General features: G+C 33.5%; 1 protein-coding gene across 3 annotated transcripts in view; it reads left to right on the forward strand.

Moving 5' to 3' along the window:
* LOC117333087 (protein yippee-like 1) overlaps positions 1–17,899 on the forward strand; it is a 61,381-nt gene that overhangs the window by 36,201 nt on the left and 7,281 nt on the right. For all 3 annotated transcript variants that reach the window (XM_033892215.1, XM_033892216.1, XM_033892217.1), the window contains 2 exons: positions 375–418; positions 16,460–16,568. In XM_033892215.1, coding sequence (XP_033748106.1) covers positions 375–418; positions 16,460–16,568 — 153 coding nt within the window. The remainder of the gene's footprint in view (positions 1–374; positions 419–16,459; positions 16,569–17,899) is intronic.

Here is a 17,899-nt window from a genome sequence, read left to right on the forward strand (position 1 = left end):
CATCTACTTTAGATATTGATAGTGTAAATGGATATGGCTGCATTATATGATTCTTACATTCCCTGTCTTACCTCCTTCAGAACAGCTTGCTCCATTACAGTGCAGGCCTCCTAGAAATTCTCTAGAAAATCCGTACATTAATCTGAAATGAAGATGGTATATATATGTACAGTTATCCTATTTATTACAATGGTTTGGTTTGGTGTTTAACAGCTATGGTCATTTAGAGATGGTGTTAATGTTACAAGTATTTTCTACTGTATATGAACATAGAAAAACTCGTAGATTATCATTAGTGTTTAGATAGGTTCAGTTTCTTAAGTTTGTAAATTTGGCTTTATTTATATATTGTCACTGTTCCTTTTCTGTTGCAGTCATTCCAGGGTAGCCAGGGAAGAGCATACCTGTTCAACTCCGTGTAAGTATACATGCATACATTATAACGCTGATTACCAGTACCAGAACTCAAGTCTAGAAGAGCTATGATATAAAATTAAGCTGTACAAATTATCGTTAGATAACATCTGGAGGTTTTTCTGACAATGCTTGCTGGTTGAATACCTTGGCACCTTTGTTTTACTGAAGTGAATTAAGCCACTGACCTTGTCGTGTTAATCACAGATCAAATGGATATGGATATATGTCTGTTCCGTGTGATGAAACAGGAATCTGTACAACCCCATACTGGTGAATGGATACTTTATGAATGATCCAGATTTTGTGCCAAAGCGACAGATTTATAAGTTTATAGAGGGTCATTACGTCTATATAAAAAGCGGTACATCACAATGCTTTGATTATATTTTAAATGTCTTGGGGGCTCAACAATTTTTTTCCCAGTTCAGACATAGGTCCAATTTGGGTCATTAATTAATTTATTTTTGATTTACAAGTGATTAAAAAATCAATTTGAATTTGCTGTTCTATCCAAAAGTTCAAACATTTACCTACATTTAGGTATAATTGTAGAGATAAAGGTTTGAATACTTACAGAAGTGTGCCAATATCTTGTGGGAAATTGTAAGCAATACAATGACACAGCTTTAGTATGATAGCCAGGTACAGTTGGTGGCAGCTGGAGTGTTAGCAAATCTTAGCACTGCTATGGCAAAGAGACAGGTGACAATGAAACCTATTATCATTTAACAGTATTAGGGTACCATCACAACTACTGAAACCTCAGAAATTACACAAATCTGACAATGAGGACAAAAAACTTCCACATAATTTAGTTTCATAGTTTTATTTTATTTTAGAAAATGGAGTCAGCTAGTGCATGCTATTACAGTTCATTGATATTAGGGATAGAAAACAGATATTTGTCATTTTGGAAAACCTACAAATGTAATGCAAAAGACATATATCTATTTATGTCTACTTCCCATATATAGTCATCAAACTTTCAGTTGTCTAGCTGACTCAAAAAGGTCCGCTGTAAATCTATATCTGTCACTAGTCCATATCATGACTGAATGGAAAGTGTAATGTTTAGAGCAATTCTTTGAATAGTCAAACAAACATGTCAACACATGATAGGTAAGGGAAGCAGGGATACTACTATCTAGAGATGGAAAATTCATAACAGATTGGTTGTAACTTGTTGCTATAACAGCTGATGCAGTAGTGATCTTGATGACTTTTCCGATCAACATGGCCTGGAGTGAACCTCTATATTTAAAGACAACAAATATGAGTATGTCTGAAATGGTAAACGTACATGTACATTGTGAGGTCTTTGTAAGCTATTCGGAGAACTATGTTGTTGAATCCCACATGTTTATGATTATGACTTTTCAGATATCGATGTAGGTTGCATTGTATAAATTGTTCAATAATTCCCTAACAACCATGCACATCTTTGTTTTTTGGTTTCTAGTACAAATCTTGTAAACTCCTGAAGAATTCAGTTTATGATGTATGGGATTGATTTCAAAACCCCCTGAGGCAGCAGTTCAGTAACAAAGTGTCTATTTTGTACAAATCTCCTGTCAAATCAATACAAAACACTTTACTTTGGTTTAAAACTCTTCTGTATATATATATTGCAATTGAAAGTTTGTTGTCAGTTCCCTCCATGCTTTGCGGAGAAATCACAATTTATATGACAGATCTCAATGTTTGGGAAGTGAAGACAATATCTGTTAAACAGTTAACATTAAAATGGAATGGCCGAAATGAGAACTTATACAGAGGACAATCTTTGGATGTTGATCTGTATATTGAGTCCTTTCTGATTCATACTTAATCCTCAACAAGACAACAATTTATGTTATGTTCTCTGCTGGGTTTCTACTTGATTGCAATACCAGATAAGGAAATGTGCCCTGTATACATAGCCTGGTAGATATTATATATGTTGTTTATATTGTTCTTAAATATGCCAGGAGCTTTTACAAGAAGTGTTTATATCTGCATGGGACCACAACACAATTTTCACTTGGTGCCTGGCTATTCTCAACTTTGATAGGTGTGTCTATTTTTATACATTTCCACAATTGTGTAATGGGGATGATATAAACAAACCGTACTCCAAACCCCCAGCCACTGTTTCCGGGGTCTGAACTGTTTCCTCCAGTAACCCATGATTGTAAATCTTCTTCATCTTTTAATCCCTCTTACCTTAGTACTTTATAGCCATCTGTTTTGTTTTTATGATATTCTTGGCTATTTTAAGGGATATTTGTAATGAAAAGGGGATTATATATATGAACAGATACTTTAGTTTAATGAAATATTTTGAAATTTACTACCTAATTATAATTACAAATTTAATGAAATATTTTGAAATATACTACCTAATTATAATTAATTCAACAATCCCTAGAGCTCTCATAACAATTCCTAGAACTCTCATAACAATCCCTATAGATACTTTGGAAAGATATGGTCTTATGAATTAATTCTCATATGATTGCAGACAATCAATTTGTCGGATACGACAATACCTTTCCAAAGAAGGCAGTTTGATACTTCCATTTTAAATTTATATTTTTCTTATATCCAACCTGTCACACTGTTATCACATTCCAAAGTAAAATTTTGCGCTGTCAGTGGGACCTGTTCTTTTGGCATCATCACTTGTACTGCAGGCGATTCTTTTCCGGTAAAAAAATACAGTTCGTGAAAATGAACACTTAATCATCAATTTAATTTCAACATTTTAATCGACATATTCCACTGTGAGGATAATCCCTTTTAAACAACAAAACTACGCAAATTGTTGCAAGTTACGATTGCTCAATGAGATTTTTTTTAAATCAGCACAAATTTTCGTGACGATAAAAATACACATACATGCACATATGATGTAATGATGCCAGACAAAACAACATCATTAAGTGATGACGTTAGGACGTCATATCACTACATCAATGGGAATTATGATCATAAGAGAACCTCATTACTTTCTACTTTGTTTGGTTATGTTACATAATGACAATGCAGAGCAAATAGAAATATAATGTTATATAGCTCTGACAAAATGTATAATATATATAGATACCATCATGTCATTCTTACGAATTCAGTATCGTTAGCCTAAGGTGTTGTGTTATATAGCTGAGACACTTTAAATCAACTCTACTTAAGGTGTATAATCAGGCAGAAGTTAGATAAGGGAGGAGGTCTCCTGAGTTCCATAATCATCAAAATAATTATGTAAAAACGAGATGGGGGGGCGGAGAAATATGGGTGATAACATCAGCTGATACAAAGTGGAATACCTATACTGCCAAACACTGGTTATAACTGTAGTCCATGCTAGTACATCTCTACATTGCAGTGAAAATTTGAATTTTACTGAAGATGAAGCTAATTATACATCTGTAAATAAAACTAAAACAACTTTAGTACAAATCTTGGAAATTCGGGCCATGTATGTTAATGTTTGTCACATCATACGATCGTGAAGTGAGATACTGTAGGGTTATAGTCTCCCTCCTGACCAACATTATATACTGGAGTAACAACTTTACAGAACAAATACATCAAAATATATGTATGTTTATAGTTTCGCAGGCAATCGACATTTGGAATCATGTATCATAATCAAGGGCCAGTGATCAATATGTAACATCAAATATTATCATTAAAGTAGTCAAAAAACATGATAATATCATAATGGAACATGTGTCACTTCTCCAGACACAGCAGTCCACATCTTGTTACAATCCGTGGGCACGTTTGTTTATAAATAGAACAGACAGGGTTCATGAATGTAAATTGCGTAACACTATTATTGTTGTTGTGGTTTATAGCGGTTAATATATGCACACACAGCTTTTCCTGTGTGTAGTAGTGCTTACTTACGTGCTTATTCTCACATATCGGGGATATTTTCACCTTCATGTAGATTTACTTGTTTAAGTATTAAAGATTTAACTTATCAGTCACATCAGTAATCAGGTGACACTCTGGTGTGGATAGCATTAATATTATAACCCAGGGGGCCAGGTTGTACCCAGTATCCAAACACTTGGATACACCAGACTTTCATGGTATATTTATAGAGTTATATGGCCCTTTACAAAAGTTCATTGGAATATTCTCTTTATATATACATAATGATTTAATTGTTTCTCAATATTTCACTTATGATATTTCTTTGTGTTTCCCATGGAATTAAAGCTATTAAAATCTCATAAAACCCAACATTATTTCCCATGTTACTCATGGGGTATGCCTAATGCTTCATGTAATTCAGCAGTCAGGCCTCACCACTGCAGTCAATTTACAGAAAAATGTCAAGAAAAGACAGTGTTAATCCAATTTGAACTATATTGATCGGAACAGTGTTGACACAATGGCAAACAGAACTTTAGATTTGACCACTTAGGAGCTGTTAATGGGATCTGTGCCTCCTCATCAAACTAACTAGATATGTATAATAGATTATTGATTGTTGTGTCACCAGAAATGGCGACATGGAGCAATCTGTCTACATTTGGTTGTGTCTACAGGAAACTGTTCAAACAACCAATTGAGTTCCCTTGGGCAAACAATATGCTTCCTTACTGAAAGTGTTTGCTTGCAATGGAATTGCATTTCAGGTCTCCAGCTCCAAGGTCAAGGTCATTGACACTATAAAAGGAAACAGGTTCGGGACAAGATCGCTTCTATTTCTTAAATGGGAAAGTGATTTGTCTGCATGCATGATCATAATCTTGTCAGTTGTAAGCACCTGTGGTCCATTTCTATGGAAAGATAGTTTATTTTGAGAAAAAACAAAAACACTTAACTGAATCACAGCATTCTGAGAAAATTCTGTCTAAATAAAAATTGTATAATAGATTATATAATAAGAATATAAATCATGGGATCTTTTGACCTGAAGCATAGATTATAAACTTAATTGATGTATCCAGCTGTAGTTACGAGCCGAGCCGTAAGTTATAGACATTTGTAGCTTCCTACAGATGCATTTTCATTATGCCATGACCTTTCAAAGCCATGACTAAGAGATTTGTGGCTATATATATGTACAGATATAGGTAACAATATGTCCTATGCCCTATTAGGGCCATAACTTGAAGAGATTTTGTACAGATGTAGGTAATAATATGCTCTGTGTCCCTAAGTATCATGGCCATCAATACCACAAGACCAATGTAACAGCTATTCTTTGATAATTAGAAAAGGATCATTATTACTAATAAGTATATTTTACAATTTTTGCCTTCATTAGCAGAATATGTTTTCAATACATTGATTATGATGGATATCATTATTTGATGACTAAAGAAAGAAAGAATACTGATGCTCTGAAAGCCAAGAACTATTATCAATGTTGTCTGTTTCAGCTTAGTATTCAGAAGGTAGCTTGAACTGTGGTTGATTTCCCATTAAAACCATCTATAACTTGAGTTGATCCCTTGTGTGTATTACACAGTTCCATCAGTGTACACGAGTGTCAGCACTGAATTGGTTAATTGTATGGCACATGCATGGTGGTCACACGAAAAGTCATTCTTCAGTCGAAAAAGTGAGAAGACAGATTGGAATCTGTTAAGGAATTTAGTGTTAGAAGGAATGAGGTAGCATGTCCTTTATCATTACATGTACACAATTCATCCTCTCACATTCTTAACAAATGGAGATATTTTCTTTCGCTGCCCAATCCATTTATATAGTTGAATGGAAATAAATGGATGTTATTTCAGTGATCAATTCTATTTAGCAGCTAACTTAGATTAAAATGTCGCCTATACTGTGTAAAAGTTAGAAACCACTTTACATGCTTTATGTAACTGCTAGTGAGCTACAGAAATAATGACAACTTTATTTCCTGAAGATAAAATACATGGTTAGCCAAAAGCTTTAAATCTTCCACATGGTACTCAAACTGCAAAGCTCAAAGTGTCAGAAGAGTGGGCTTGTATAGTGTGTTACAGAGGGTTTTCACAAAAACAGGCCTCGTAAAGTACACTGTACCATATCTATCCTCAGATAAACCCCTTCTCCTAGTGTGAAAGTTCAACGTAAATTTAGGGGATCAGGGCTAATTAGTCCCCTATGGGTGAAACCGGAGGGACTAAATTGTTTCCTCCTCATCTGTCTATAGTCCATCTCTCTCCGTCTGTCCCCTCAGTTTTCCGCATTTTTCTCAACCATGCTTAAGGTATGTTGGTGAAAGTTGGTATGTAACTTCAGTATGAGTTAAGCTACAGATCAAGTTTGAGTTTTGGGGTCTTTGGGTCAAGGTCACTATTACGATTTTTAGCGGGTGCCGGTAGTGGACATTTATTGCTTTTTGGCATACTGTTTTAAAAATTGATGATTCTGCAAAAATGGAAAAGGGGGCTTAATTTTCGTTAGGGGCATATTTGTGTATTGATACAGTATTGACATCACTTGTAAAACATGGCAAATATATTCCACACACAGTATTTATAGTAGGTATATTCTTCTTGCTTTCCTTGTAAATCTGTAAAACTACTTCAATCAGGCATAAAAAAATATAAAAACTACAGAAAATGCAAAGGTATCATTTCTAAATGTCAATGAAGAGTAATCATTATTTGGAACAAGAGTGACAGGGACGCTCCTAAAATTGAACATGGTTGTTACAGAGCTATATCAGTCGTGGATCTGATTGAGATAATCTGATTCCAAACACAAATTACTGTCTGTGTCAGGATCTGTTAAACTTGTTGTCCATTACTGTATTTGTGAATGAATTGTAAGGGTTCAATAGTAGGCTTTACGAGACAAGACGTCTGTTGTAATGATTTAAATACTGACATCATTCCTAAAGCTGTCGTCTTCCCTAGGCACAGCGACCCTGCTCTAATGGTAAATACAACTTATATATTGAACTGGCAAATGCTTAGGGAATACCATGAAAATGAAATGGATGTTTTAGGTATAACAGCAGCCCTGCTTTTAGTATTGATTGTGGTTAAATTTTCAGCATTGTGCCAAATAATCATGCCAACTGCTTTACTAGATACTACCCCTAGCTCTTTTTTGGTCAAGTTGTGTTTTTCACTTTCTCCATTAAATAACATTTACATATATAACCATACAGTGCAATGAAATAGAATGTCACAGTGAGATGCAGAATGTCAAAATTTATTTCATAATCTGGAAAATTTCCATGTGCAATCTTCCATTTGGTATTCATGTGCATAACTTTTCATATTTTCAATTTTTTTAAATTTTGAAGTGCTTCATATAGCTCAAAATCTAATATACATGTATTTATATTTTTAATTTGTCTTTAATAATACAAGTCTTTTTAAATAGAAAATTCCTGACCATCGATCGCCACTTTAAGGCCAGAAGGGTGTTGGGCCAAAAGGGTTCAAATGGCCAAACATTTTGTTCTTTATCAGAAATCCTAGAATTAAATAAATTTTCAAATTTAGTACATAAATATTTTACAGATATATTGATTATAAAACTATTGCTAGGAGATTAAAGGTGACTTTCTGCCAGTAACATTCCACGGTGGATCTAATGTAGAAGGTAGATTCATGGAGAAACGTATCCATCTTAATGATCTGTGTGATATGTAAATATTAACTCATGTTGTGTTGAAGTGAGTAAAATTTTTAATGAAAGCATGCAGCAATCCATGTTGTGTGGCAGCTAGCTAGCAGATTTCAAGACTGAATTGTTGAGGTCTTTTCTGCAAAATGATTAAGGAAACCAGTTCTAAGATTGCCCAACAGGAACGTTATAAGAAGGTCTTGGCATTCTCATAAAGGTTCCATAGGTCTGTTGAGTGATGGAGAAAATGTTCAGAGAAGTTTCATCACTAAAATTGGACACAGAATGGGAGTTAGTGATTAATATAAGTTTACATATCTTGTTTCACACTTGTTAAATGAATACAGTTTCCCCATTATTGGGTTGTGTTTGATTGTGTTTCTGTATTCCTCATTTTACTGTAATTAGCAATGACTGTGTTCTTTCATTCTTTATATTTGTTTCTCTTATTAATTCTTATTTGGGGGCAACAATAAATTTCAGCATTTAAAGAGGTTTCAAAAATGTAGATTTAGAGCTTTCTGCTGAATTAAGTAATTGTAAAAGTTAGAAGCAGCCAAGGCCTGATTGGTTTGGTTGAGTCATACCCCCACCTCTCCATCAACCAGGGACAAGATTGCATCATGTTGGAGGAAGACAGCTTCAATCTTTTCATTATGAGCAAGAGAAAGGAAATACCAATTTAATCTTCTAAGGCTTATACCTTCTGTGTAGTGCAATATAGAGCTCTAGAATTAGGTGTCATTAGACTTTGATGTTGTAATTCTTCACAAAGATTAAGGATCGTAAATTCTGTGTGACAAGTTCAATTCGATTATGTCATGTACAGTAAAGGTAGCCTTGTTGAAAATACTCAATTGATCTGGCATATTTGATGATGTCATTTAAGCTCTGATTTTAATGACATGGATACTCCTTTGATAGAAATAATCAGTAATATTTTTGTTAGACTAATATGATATATGGTACCTTTTGAGGTATAAAGGTAAATATGAGGTATGTAGGTAAATATGGGGTATGTATAGGTAACATAGGTATGTAGGTAAATATGGGGTATGTAGGTAAATGTGGGGTATGTAGGTAAATGTGGGGTATGTAGGTAAATGTGGGGTATGTAGGTAAATATGGGGTATGTAGGTAAATATGAGGTATGTAGGTAATATGAGGTATGTAGGTAAATATGAGGTATGTATAGGTAAATATGAGGTATGTAGGTAAATATGAGGTATGTAGGTAAATATGAGGTATGTAGGTAAATATGAGGTATGTAGGTAAATGTGGGGTATGTAGGTAAGTGTGGGATATGTAGGTAACTATGGGGTATGTAGATAAATGTGTGCAGATAAACAGTAGTGCAGGAATCAGCCACCAATATTTCTTACCATTTCTTCTTGATGTGTTAAAATTTTGTAATTCATTGTATGCCGAGCTCAGAATTTATATTTTGTTACTAATTTAGCCTTGATGGAAATGACATTGCTCTGACATTTACAAACATAATCTTGTTTTACATCATAAATGTTTATCATTACATCATGAATTCGTTCCATCAATGTCTCATAAATCAAGTCCACTTAAAATGCTCCCTGATATTTAACAATCTAAGTCAAAAAAATAACTGAGAGCTAATAGTAAGGTCATACAACACAGAGAGGTTGTCTTGTCACTGTTATTGTTCTGTTACAGCTTCCTTTTTATGCCCCTCAATGAAAGGGAGGGGCATAAAGTGTTACCCATGTCCCTTCCATCCTGTCGCGTCGAGTCCTGTTAATGTTCCGATTCAATGTAACAAGCTTAATCTCAGGAACTGCTGATGCGATCCTCACCAACTTGTGTTTCGAGGTGTCAGGTGGCAGCGGGTAGGGGTGGAGGTTGGGCGAGGGGCATTTATGTCTTGCAGACATATACATCAGTATTCTAGTTTCCTTCAGGCATAAAATTAATCATGCTTTGTAAATATTACCATCAGTGTCTGTCATTTTGTAGAAATTCTTGACATACCTGTTTAATACAATATTTAGTGTATCATGCAAACAATTTTTTACAGAAAATTTTCAAATTTTTTTTAATTCAATATTTGCTTTAAAAAAACCCAATGTTTTTAACAACTTGCTAAGCAGTTAATAACTGTCAGTAAACATATATGTGCATTAATTGGTTCATATCAAAAATTTATCATATCCTGGTAAGTATAAATGTTAAGTCATCTACTACAACAACGCTGAGGAAGTGAAAACAAATCTTTCGTTTCTGTCAGCTTTTACACCATTGATAAGAAATTGCATTAAGCTCCATTTATCAAAAAATATATATGAAAAATGGTATACATACATGATTAGTACATAAATACAGGCTTGGGTTACTTTGATCCAATGTTTGGTGAAAAACATTTAAATTTTGGTTGAGTTTGAGAATTCAAAAATGAAGGATTCTTCATAAAGATATGGTTGTGTATTTGCTTTAATTAAGTCTGTAGTTCCTATGTTATTGATTACTGTTGGGGTTTTAGTTATTTATTCTAATGTGCCAGTTATTAAAGGTAGCCAATTTGGAGCTATTATAAACCTGTATATACTGTTTGACTAGGTGTGTATGATTTAGGTTTTGATTTTACATTAGTCAGACTGATGTGACTGTAACTATAAGGGCAGGTCCTATGATGTCGTCCATGGCTGATCTGTCATGCAAAACACCTCACTACATATCAATTAAAATGCCATGAATCATACATGTGCATGTTATATAAATGTCCTTGTGGCTTTGATGAGTGGGAGAGTTGGGGTTGATTTTATCAATATTCTCCTCCTCTAGATGCATGATGATGATGATGATGATGATGTATGATTGTTATGATGTATGATGATTATGATTTATGATGATTACGGTCCCTCTCCAACTGTTGAATGTTTGTGGTATAGACCTACTATACTGTAAGAGAACGGAAGTGTGCTTAGGAAAATCCTGAACAATACAAGTTCGTTTTATGGTATTGAGTCGTACGTTAACGATAACAGTTTATGTTTCCGGATATATGATCCCTTCGTTTAAGCAAGTGCGCGCATTTAGATTTCACCATGAGTTTCCGGTCTTGTATTGCCAGTGTCCTGAATAGTGCAGCGGGTGTGTGTATGTAAGTGTTTGACAGTAGTCATGTTTTGTTTATGATCTAGAAATATGTTTTTATGTCTGTTCCTTTTTCTGTCTCTCTTTTCTTTTTCCAACTGTTTCATGGGGGATTTAAAATTAACTTTTGAGGCTTCTATTTTCGATATAACATGAGTATCACTGTGCTATCGGCGAACTGTCAGGGCTTGGGGGATAAAATTAAAAGAAAAGACGTATTCTCCTATTTAAGAGATAAACGGTACAGTATTTACTGTCTTCAAGACACCCATTTCTCGTTTGACCAGGAAAATATTATAAGAAATGAATGGGGATATCAATGTTATTTTAGTTCTTTTAAATCCAATTCACGTGGGGTGGCAATCCTTTTAAACAATAATTTCGAGGCCAAGGTATATAGAGAAAAGTGCGATTTACAGGGTAATTTTCTTGCACTTGATATTGATATTGATGGGTCTAGGACAACTCTTATTTCCGTATATGGTCCAAATCAGGATACCCCAGATTTTTACAATCAAGTAACTGAAATAGTGGATAGTTTTGGAAATGAGAACATTATTATATGTGGGGATTTTAACTTAGTTTTAAAACCATCATTAGATTATGATAATAATTATAGATTTGTAAATAATAGTACTGCGAGGGAAAAGGTATTGGAAATTATTGAAAATACTAATCTAATTGACATTTATAGGGAACACCACCCTGATACTAGGCGCTATACTTGGAGGCGTGCTAATCCATTAAAGCAGGCCAGACTAGATTTTTTTCTTGTCTCCGAATCTCTCTTGTCAAGTGTAAATAAGTCATCAATAGAACCAGGTTATAGGTCTGATCACTCTACCCCTCTATTAACTATAACTTTTAACAAATTTAAGAAAGGGAAAGGTATTTGGAAATTTAACAACTCTTTATTATATGAATCAGACTATCTTGATTTGGTAAAAAAATGTATTGACAGTATTAAATTACAATATTGTCTACCTGTTTATAACCCTGATTCTCTAAATCTTATTCCTGATTGTGATATTCAATTTCTCATAAATGATCAACTTTTTTTAGAAACTTTATTAATGGAAATAAGGGGTAAATCTATTTCATATTCTTCTTACAGGAAAAAGCAGTTAAATCTCAGAGAGGAAAATATTAAGAAATTCATAGCAATTACTGAGGCTGAAACAAATCCTGATCATACACAATTAGATGAGAAAAGAAAAGAATTAGAGTCTATTCGTTTGAAAAAGGTTAGAGGTAGTATCATTAGATCTAGGGCAAAATGGATAGAGGAGGGAGAAAAACCTACTTCTTACTTTTTTAATCTTGAAAACAGAAATTATACTTCCAAAATTATTCCAAAAATACAGACAGAACATGATCATTTTATAACGAAACAAGAAGACATTTTATCAGAGGTACAGTCATTTTATGAAAATTTATATAGATATAGGGAAGTGGAAAATATAGATTTAGAAGCACATCTCCAAAATTGTAACATGTCAAGGTTAAGTAATCATGATTCTGACAGTCTAGAGGGTATTATAACATTTGATGAAGCTGGGAAAACACTAAAAGAGATGAAAAATAATAAAAGTCCAGGGTCTGATGGTTTCACATCTGAGTTTTTTAAAGTATTTTGGAAGTATTTAGGTCATTTTGTTGTTCGATCATTAAATTATGGGTTTTCAGTCAGTCAATGTTCAGTAACTCAAAGACATGGTATAATTACTTGTATTCCCAAGGGAGATAAACCTCGACATTTTTTAAAAAATTGGAGACCCATCACACTGTTAAATATAACTTATAAAATAGCTTCTGGGGTAATCTCACATCGTATAAGAGCAGTTTTGGGTAAAATTATTAATGAGGATCAGACAGGGTTTTTATCAGGTAGATACATAGGGGAAAATATTCGTACGGTCTATGATGTAATGCAGTATGCAGAGGAACACAACATACCAGGAATGTTATTGATGGTAGATTTCGAAAAAGCTTTTGATTCGGTTTCATGGGCGTTCATAGATAAGGTTCTAGGCTATTTTAACTTTGGGAAAGATATAAGGAAATGGATAAATACTCTTCATAATAATGCAAGTGCATCTATAAATCAAGGTGGAAACATATCAAAACATATTAAGATTCAACGTGGATGTCGACAAGGCGATCCAATTGCACCATACATTTTTATTCTCTGTGCCGAAGTTTTAGCTGCAAAAATTAAAAATAATAATCTCATAAAGGGAATTAATATTGAAAATTCTCCTATTCTAAATGTACAGTATGCAGATGATACAGGTTTGATATTGGATGGATCTAAAGAGTCGCTGAGAGAATCTATTTTTGAACTAACTACTTATGCTAAGATATCTGGTCTAAGAATTAATTCTAATAAATCTCAGGTGATATGGATAGGAAGTAGGAAATATAGTGAAGAAACATTTTTGCCTGAAGTAAATCTGTTGTGGGGACAACACAATTTCACTTTCTTAGGGATAGAATTTTCTGTTGATCTGGATAAAATTCCTAAAATGAATTTTGACAAAAAAATTGTAAAACTTAAATCTGTTATTAACTTATGGAAAAGAAGGAATTTGACACCATTAGGTAAGATTAATATTATTAAATCTCTGTTGATTTCACAACTTAACTATTTGTTCATTACTTTGCCAAACCCTTCAGAAAAGATGATTGCCCAGTTAAATTCTCTGATTCTGGATTTTTTATGGAATAGTAAATGTCATAAAATAAAAAAAGATGTTGTTATTCAAGACTATATTGATGGGGGTTTAAAGATGATTGATGTTCATTCTTTTATTGACTCTCTAAAGTTAGGTTGGGTAAGAAGATTATTTCACTCATCTGGTAAGTGGAAATTAATTTTAAATACATATGTTAATTTTAGAAAACTATGTAACTGTGGAAAGGAATATATTGATTTGTGTAGATCCAATTGTAAAAACTTTTTTTGGAGGGATGTGTTTAAATCATTAAATAGGCTTAATAATTCAGATTCTATTAGGCTTCCAAAACCAGACTCAATTTTAAAATCACCCATCTGGTATAATAATGATATCAAGGTAAACAACAAGTATGTTTTTTATCAAAACTGGTTTGATGTGGGCATATTAACAATAAATGATTTAATTAAAGATTCAGATGATTTAGCTTTTCTTTCTTTTGAAGAGTTCAGACATAATTTTCGAACTATAAACACAAATTTTCTCCAATACCATGGACTAGTTTCAGCTATCAAGCGCTTTTTGAAAAAATTTGATTACCTGATTCAAAGACCTCAACAGCCTTTTATACCTTTTCTATTTGACATATTTTTTAAGAGTGAAAAGGGTTCAAAAGATTTTTACAAATGCCTTATTGCGCCAATATCCATACCTACTGGAACAAGAAAATGGAACCAAGAATTCATTATTGATCAAAATAAATGGGCCAAAATATTCAAACTTCCTTTTATAGTTACCAAAAGTTCTAAATTACAGTGGTTCCAAGTGAGAATTATACACCATATTTTGGTAACAAACACGTTCCTTTTTAAAATAAACTTAAGTCCTAGTATTTTATGTAACTTATGTTGTATGGAGCGTGAAACAATAGTGCATTGCTTATGGGAATGCCAAGAGGTTCAGTCACTATTACAGAGATTTGAAGCACTACTTGATATACTTTTAATTCCGTTTGCTTACAATAAAGAATCCTTCCTGTTTGGTATAGTATCACAGTACTGCAGTAATGTTGATAACGAAATTATAATTCTTATCAAGCATTATATTTATAAAACTAGATGTCTCAGCAACTCTTTAAATCTTAATGCGCTTATTAATGTCATCAAAGATCATTTTTCTATTCAACAATACATTAATTACAGTAAAAGTGAGAAAATTAAAAGGCAATTTGAACTCAATTGGAAGAAATGGAAACCTGTTCTAGATTTATAGTCATCTGAAAAAGATAGTTCCTCTTTGCATATATAGCTTTAGGTCCCCAAAGACTGACATCGCCTGTTCTAGCTCCTTTCCATTACTTTTTATTTTTACCATTTAAAGAAATTTTCTCCCATGCTTCAGTCATGTTTATTTTTGTCTGTCTTTGTGTGTGTGCGTTCTATGTGTGATGGTGTGTCCGGTTATGCGTCTGTCTGTGCGTGTGTCTGTTTTGTCTTGTGTGATATGGTGCGTCTATGTGTGTGTCTGTCGGTGTCGAAGTGTGTGTGTGTGTATGTCTGTGTAATGGTGCGTCTGTCTGTGTCTATCTGTCTGTCTTGTCTGTGTGATGGTATGTCTGTCTGCTTCCTTCTCACTCTGTATAAATTTAGGTTAGGTTATGTAGTATGTATGTTAATTAATATGTAAATGATGTAAGTAGATGTGAGGCTTGTGGTTCAAGCTTAAAATGATCGTGATGAAGATGATGTTTTTTGTGTGATGATAAGGATGATGATGTTTTATTGTGATGAAAAAAATGATAATAATTTATGTATGGATAATGATATCATGATAGATGATGATGATGATTAAGTGTGATTGTTTTGATGATGATGATGAATGGATGAAGATGATGATGCTGATATGATGATGATGATGATGTTTGATTATGTATGATGATGATGATGATGATGGTGATGATGGTGGTGATGATGAACCGATGATGATGAGGAGTAAGATGATGATAAAGATGATGATTCTGATATGATGATGATGATGATGTTTGATTATGTATGATGATGATGATGATGATGATGATGAATCATGAGTATAGCTACTGTGGGTGTAAGAGTGAGAATGTGTGTGCATATATGTTTCAAATGTTTTGTATTTATGAAAAAAATCTTGAAAAATAAAAAAATTCAAAAAAATTTATGATGATTTGTAATGACGTTGATGATAATGATGTTTTTTTGTGCGAAATTACTAATTGATATTCAAGATTTTTCACCAATCCTCATCCAAGATGGCTGTCATTGCCTCTTATTGGTCAAAATTAAAATAATAAAAAGCTATTTTGGGATTTAATAATATAAATCTTACATTTAATTATATTATTGTTTGTTACATGTATCACACATCACAGGTCAATTTATAATATTATACTCTATTGTTGTCTACCAAGTCAGGTACAATATAGGAAATTAAACTCTCACCACAGAAAGTTAAGAGTTCATGCAGGTCAGGAACCCCTGTATTTGTTTATAATCTTATCCCAGAGTAAGATAAGGGGATAATTGGTATTGTTTATATCCCAGAGTAAGATAATAGGATAATTGGTATAGATATTGTACATTGTTTTTTTTGTCTGGGAGGTTACTGGCATGCCTGACCAATGTTTATATTTGTTTCAGGGTAAATGTGGAGTGTGGGCCAGCAGAGGAGAGAGTACTACTCACGGGTCTTCATGCTGTGGCCGACATATTCTGTGAATGCTGTAAAACCACCCTAGGGTGGAAATATGTAAGTTTTAAATCCAGAGTGGGGATGGAAATAGTGTTTAGTTGTTAATTATGTATTTGCTATATCCTTGAGGGGTGTGTGTATACCTATATCTATTTCAGATAGAAAAGACAGGAATATAGATCTGTATTGCTCCAAGGTGTAATGATACCTGAGGGCTACAACAGTGGGTTATGAAGAGGTTCCAGACCGTCTGGAGGATACATATGTATATCTATCAAGAATACTCAGAAACATGCATAAAACAACATCCCTGTTTCACATCATGATATATACTTTCATCAGCTTGGATAAGTTTATTTGAATGCTTATGATTAACATGCATTATGCTAATTCATTTATTAGTCATCTACTTTTGAAGGTTATATGTGTGTTTGGGGGGGGGGGGGGGGGGGGGGAAGATCCATCTGTAGTAGGTAATGCCAAAGTTTGTCAGCACTCCATGATCAGTGGCTCATTCCTCTAGGGATTTGGATCAAACTTCACACAGTGATAAAGGACCATATTATCTGGGAAAATGGAGATTCAAGTTTGAGGGATTTGGGGTCAAGGTCACTATAGTATATATATTGCTTTAGCAATGTACCCAGTGTGCTTGTTAGTTTTGAGTCTTGTATTTGTTTATAAGTCATTACATTATTGCCTGTATTATGAATCCATCTTGCCCATGGGGAAGTGATCTGCTGTGACACCTTTAATTTGATGTAACCTAACCCCCACCTCCACCCAATTTTGTGATAATTATGTCCTGTTAAAGTATTATTTGAACAGTATGATAGATTTATGGGATTTAGAATAGAAACTGTTTGTTCTTTAAACTTTATGACACTGGTAGCAAAATTTAGTATGACAATAACAGACGAGCTTTGACCTGACCCAGTTGTACAATGATATAAACAACACCAGCTGATCCCTATGGTACACATCTGTTCATATATGGGTTACTCGTGATAAATATTGTACTACATTTACATATGACACACAGATGTCAGGATAAGTCAGTGTAAACAAACTTATTATTATCAAGGGCTCACTCAGTTGAAAGTACAATGTTTTACAATGAATTTGAAATTGTCAACTCATTCTTCAATCTTGCTTTTTTTGTCTTTCAATTTTTAATCATGATTTATTACTATAAACTTTTAAGTTCCCTTCAAATTTAAACCTTTTTAGAGTTTCAATGTTATACTATAGCTTCCTGAAATTTGTCACAAGATTTTTCATAACAGCTTGGCAGAATTCTTAGACTTAGTTCATAAATCTAATTTGAAATAGTAACTAATGTAATGTGATGGTGTACCTGTATTAAACTGACAGTAATATAATAACAT

This window comes from Pecten maximus, chromosome 8, assembly GCF_902652985.1.
Source record: "Pecten maximus chromosome 8, xPecMax1.1, whole genome shotgun sequence".
Lineage (NCBI taxonomy): Eukaryota > Metazoa > Mollusca > Bivalvia > Pectinida > Pectinidae > Pecten > Pecten maximus.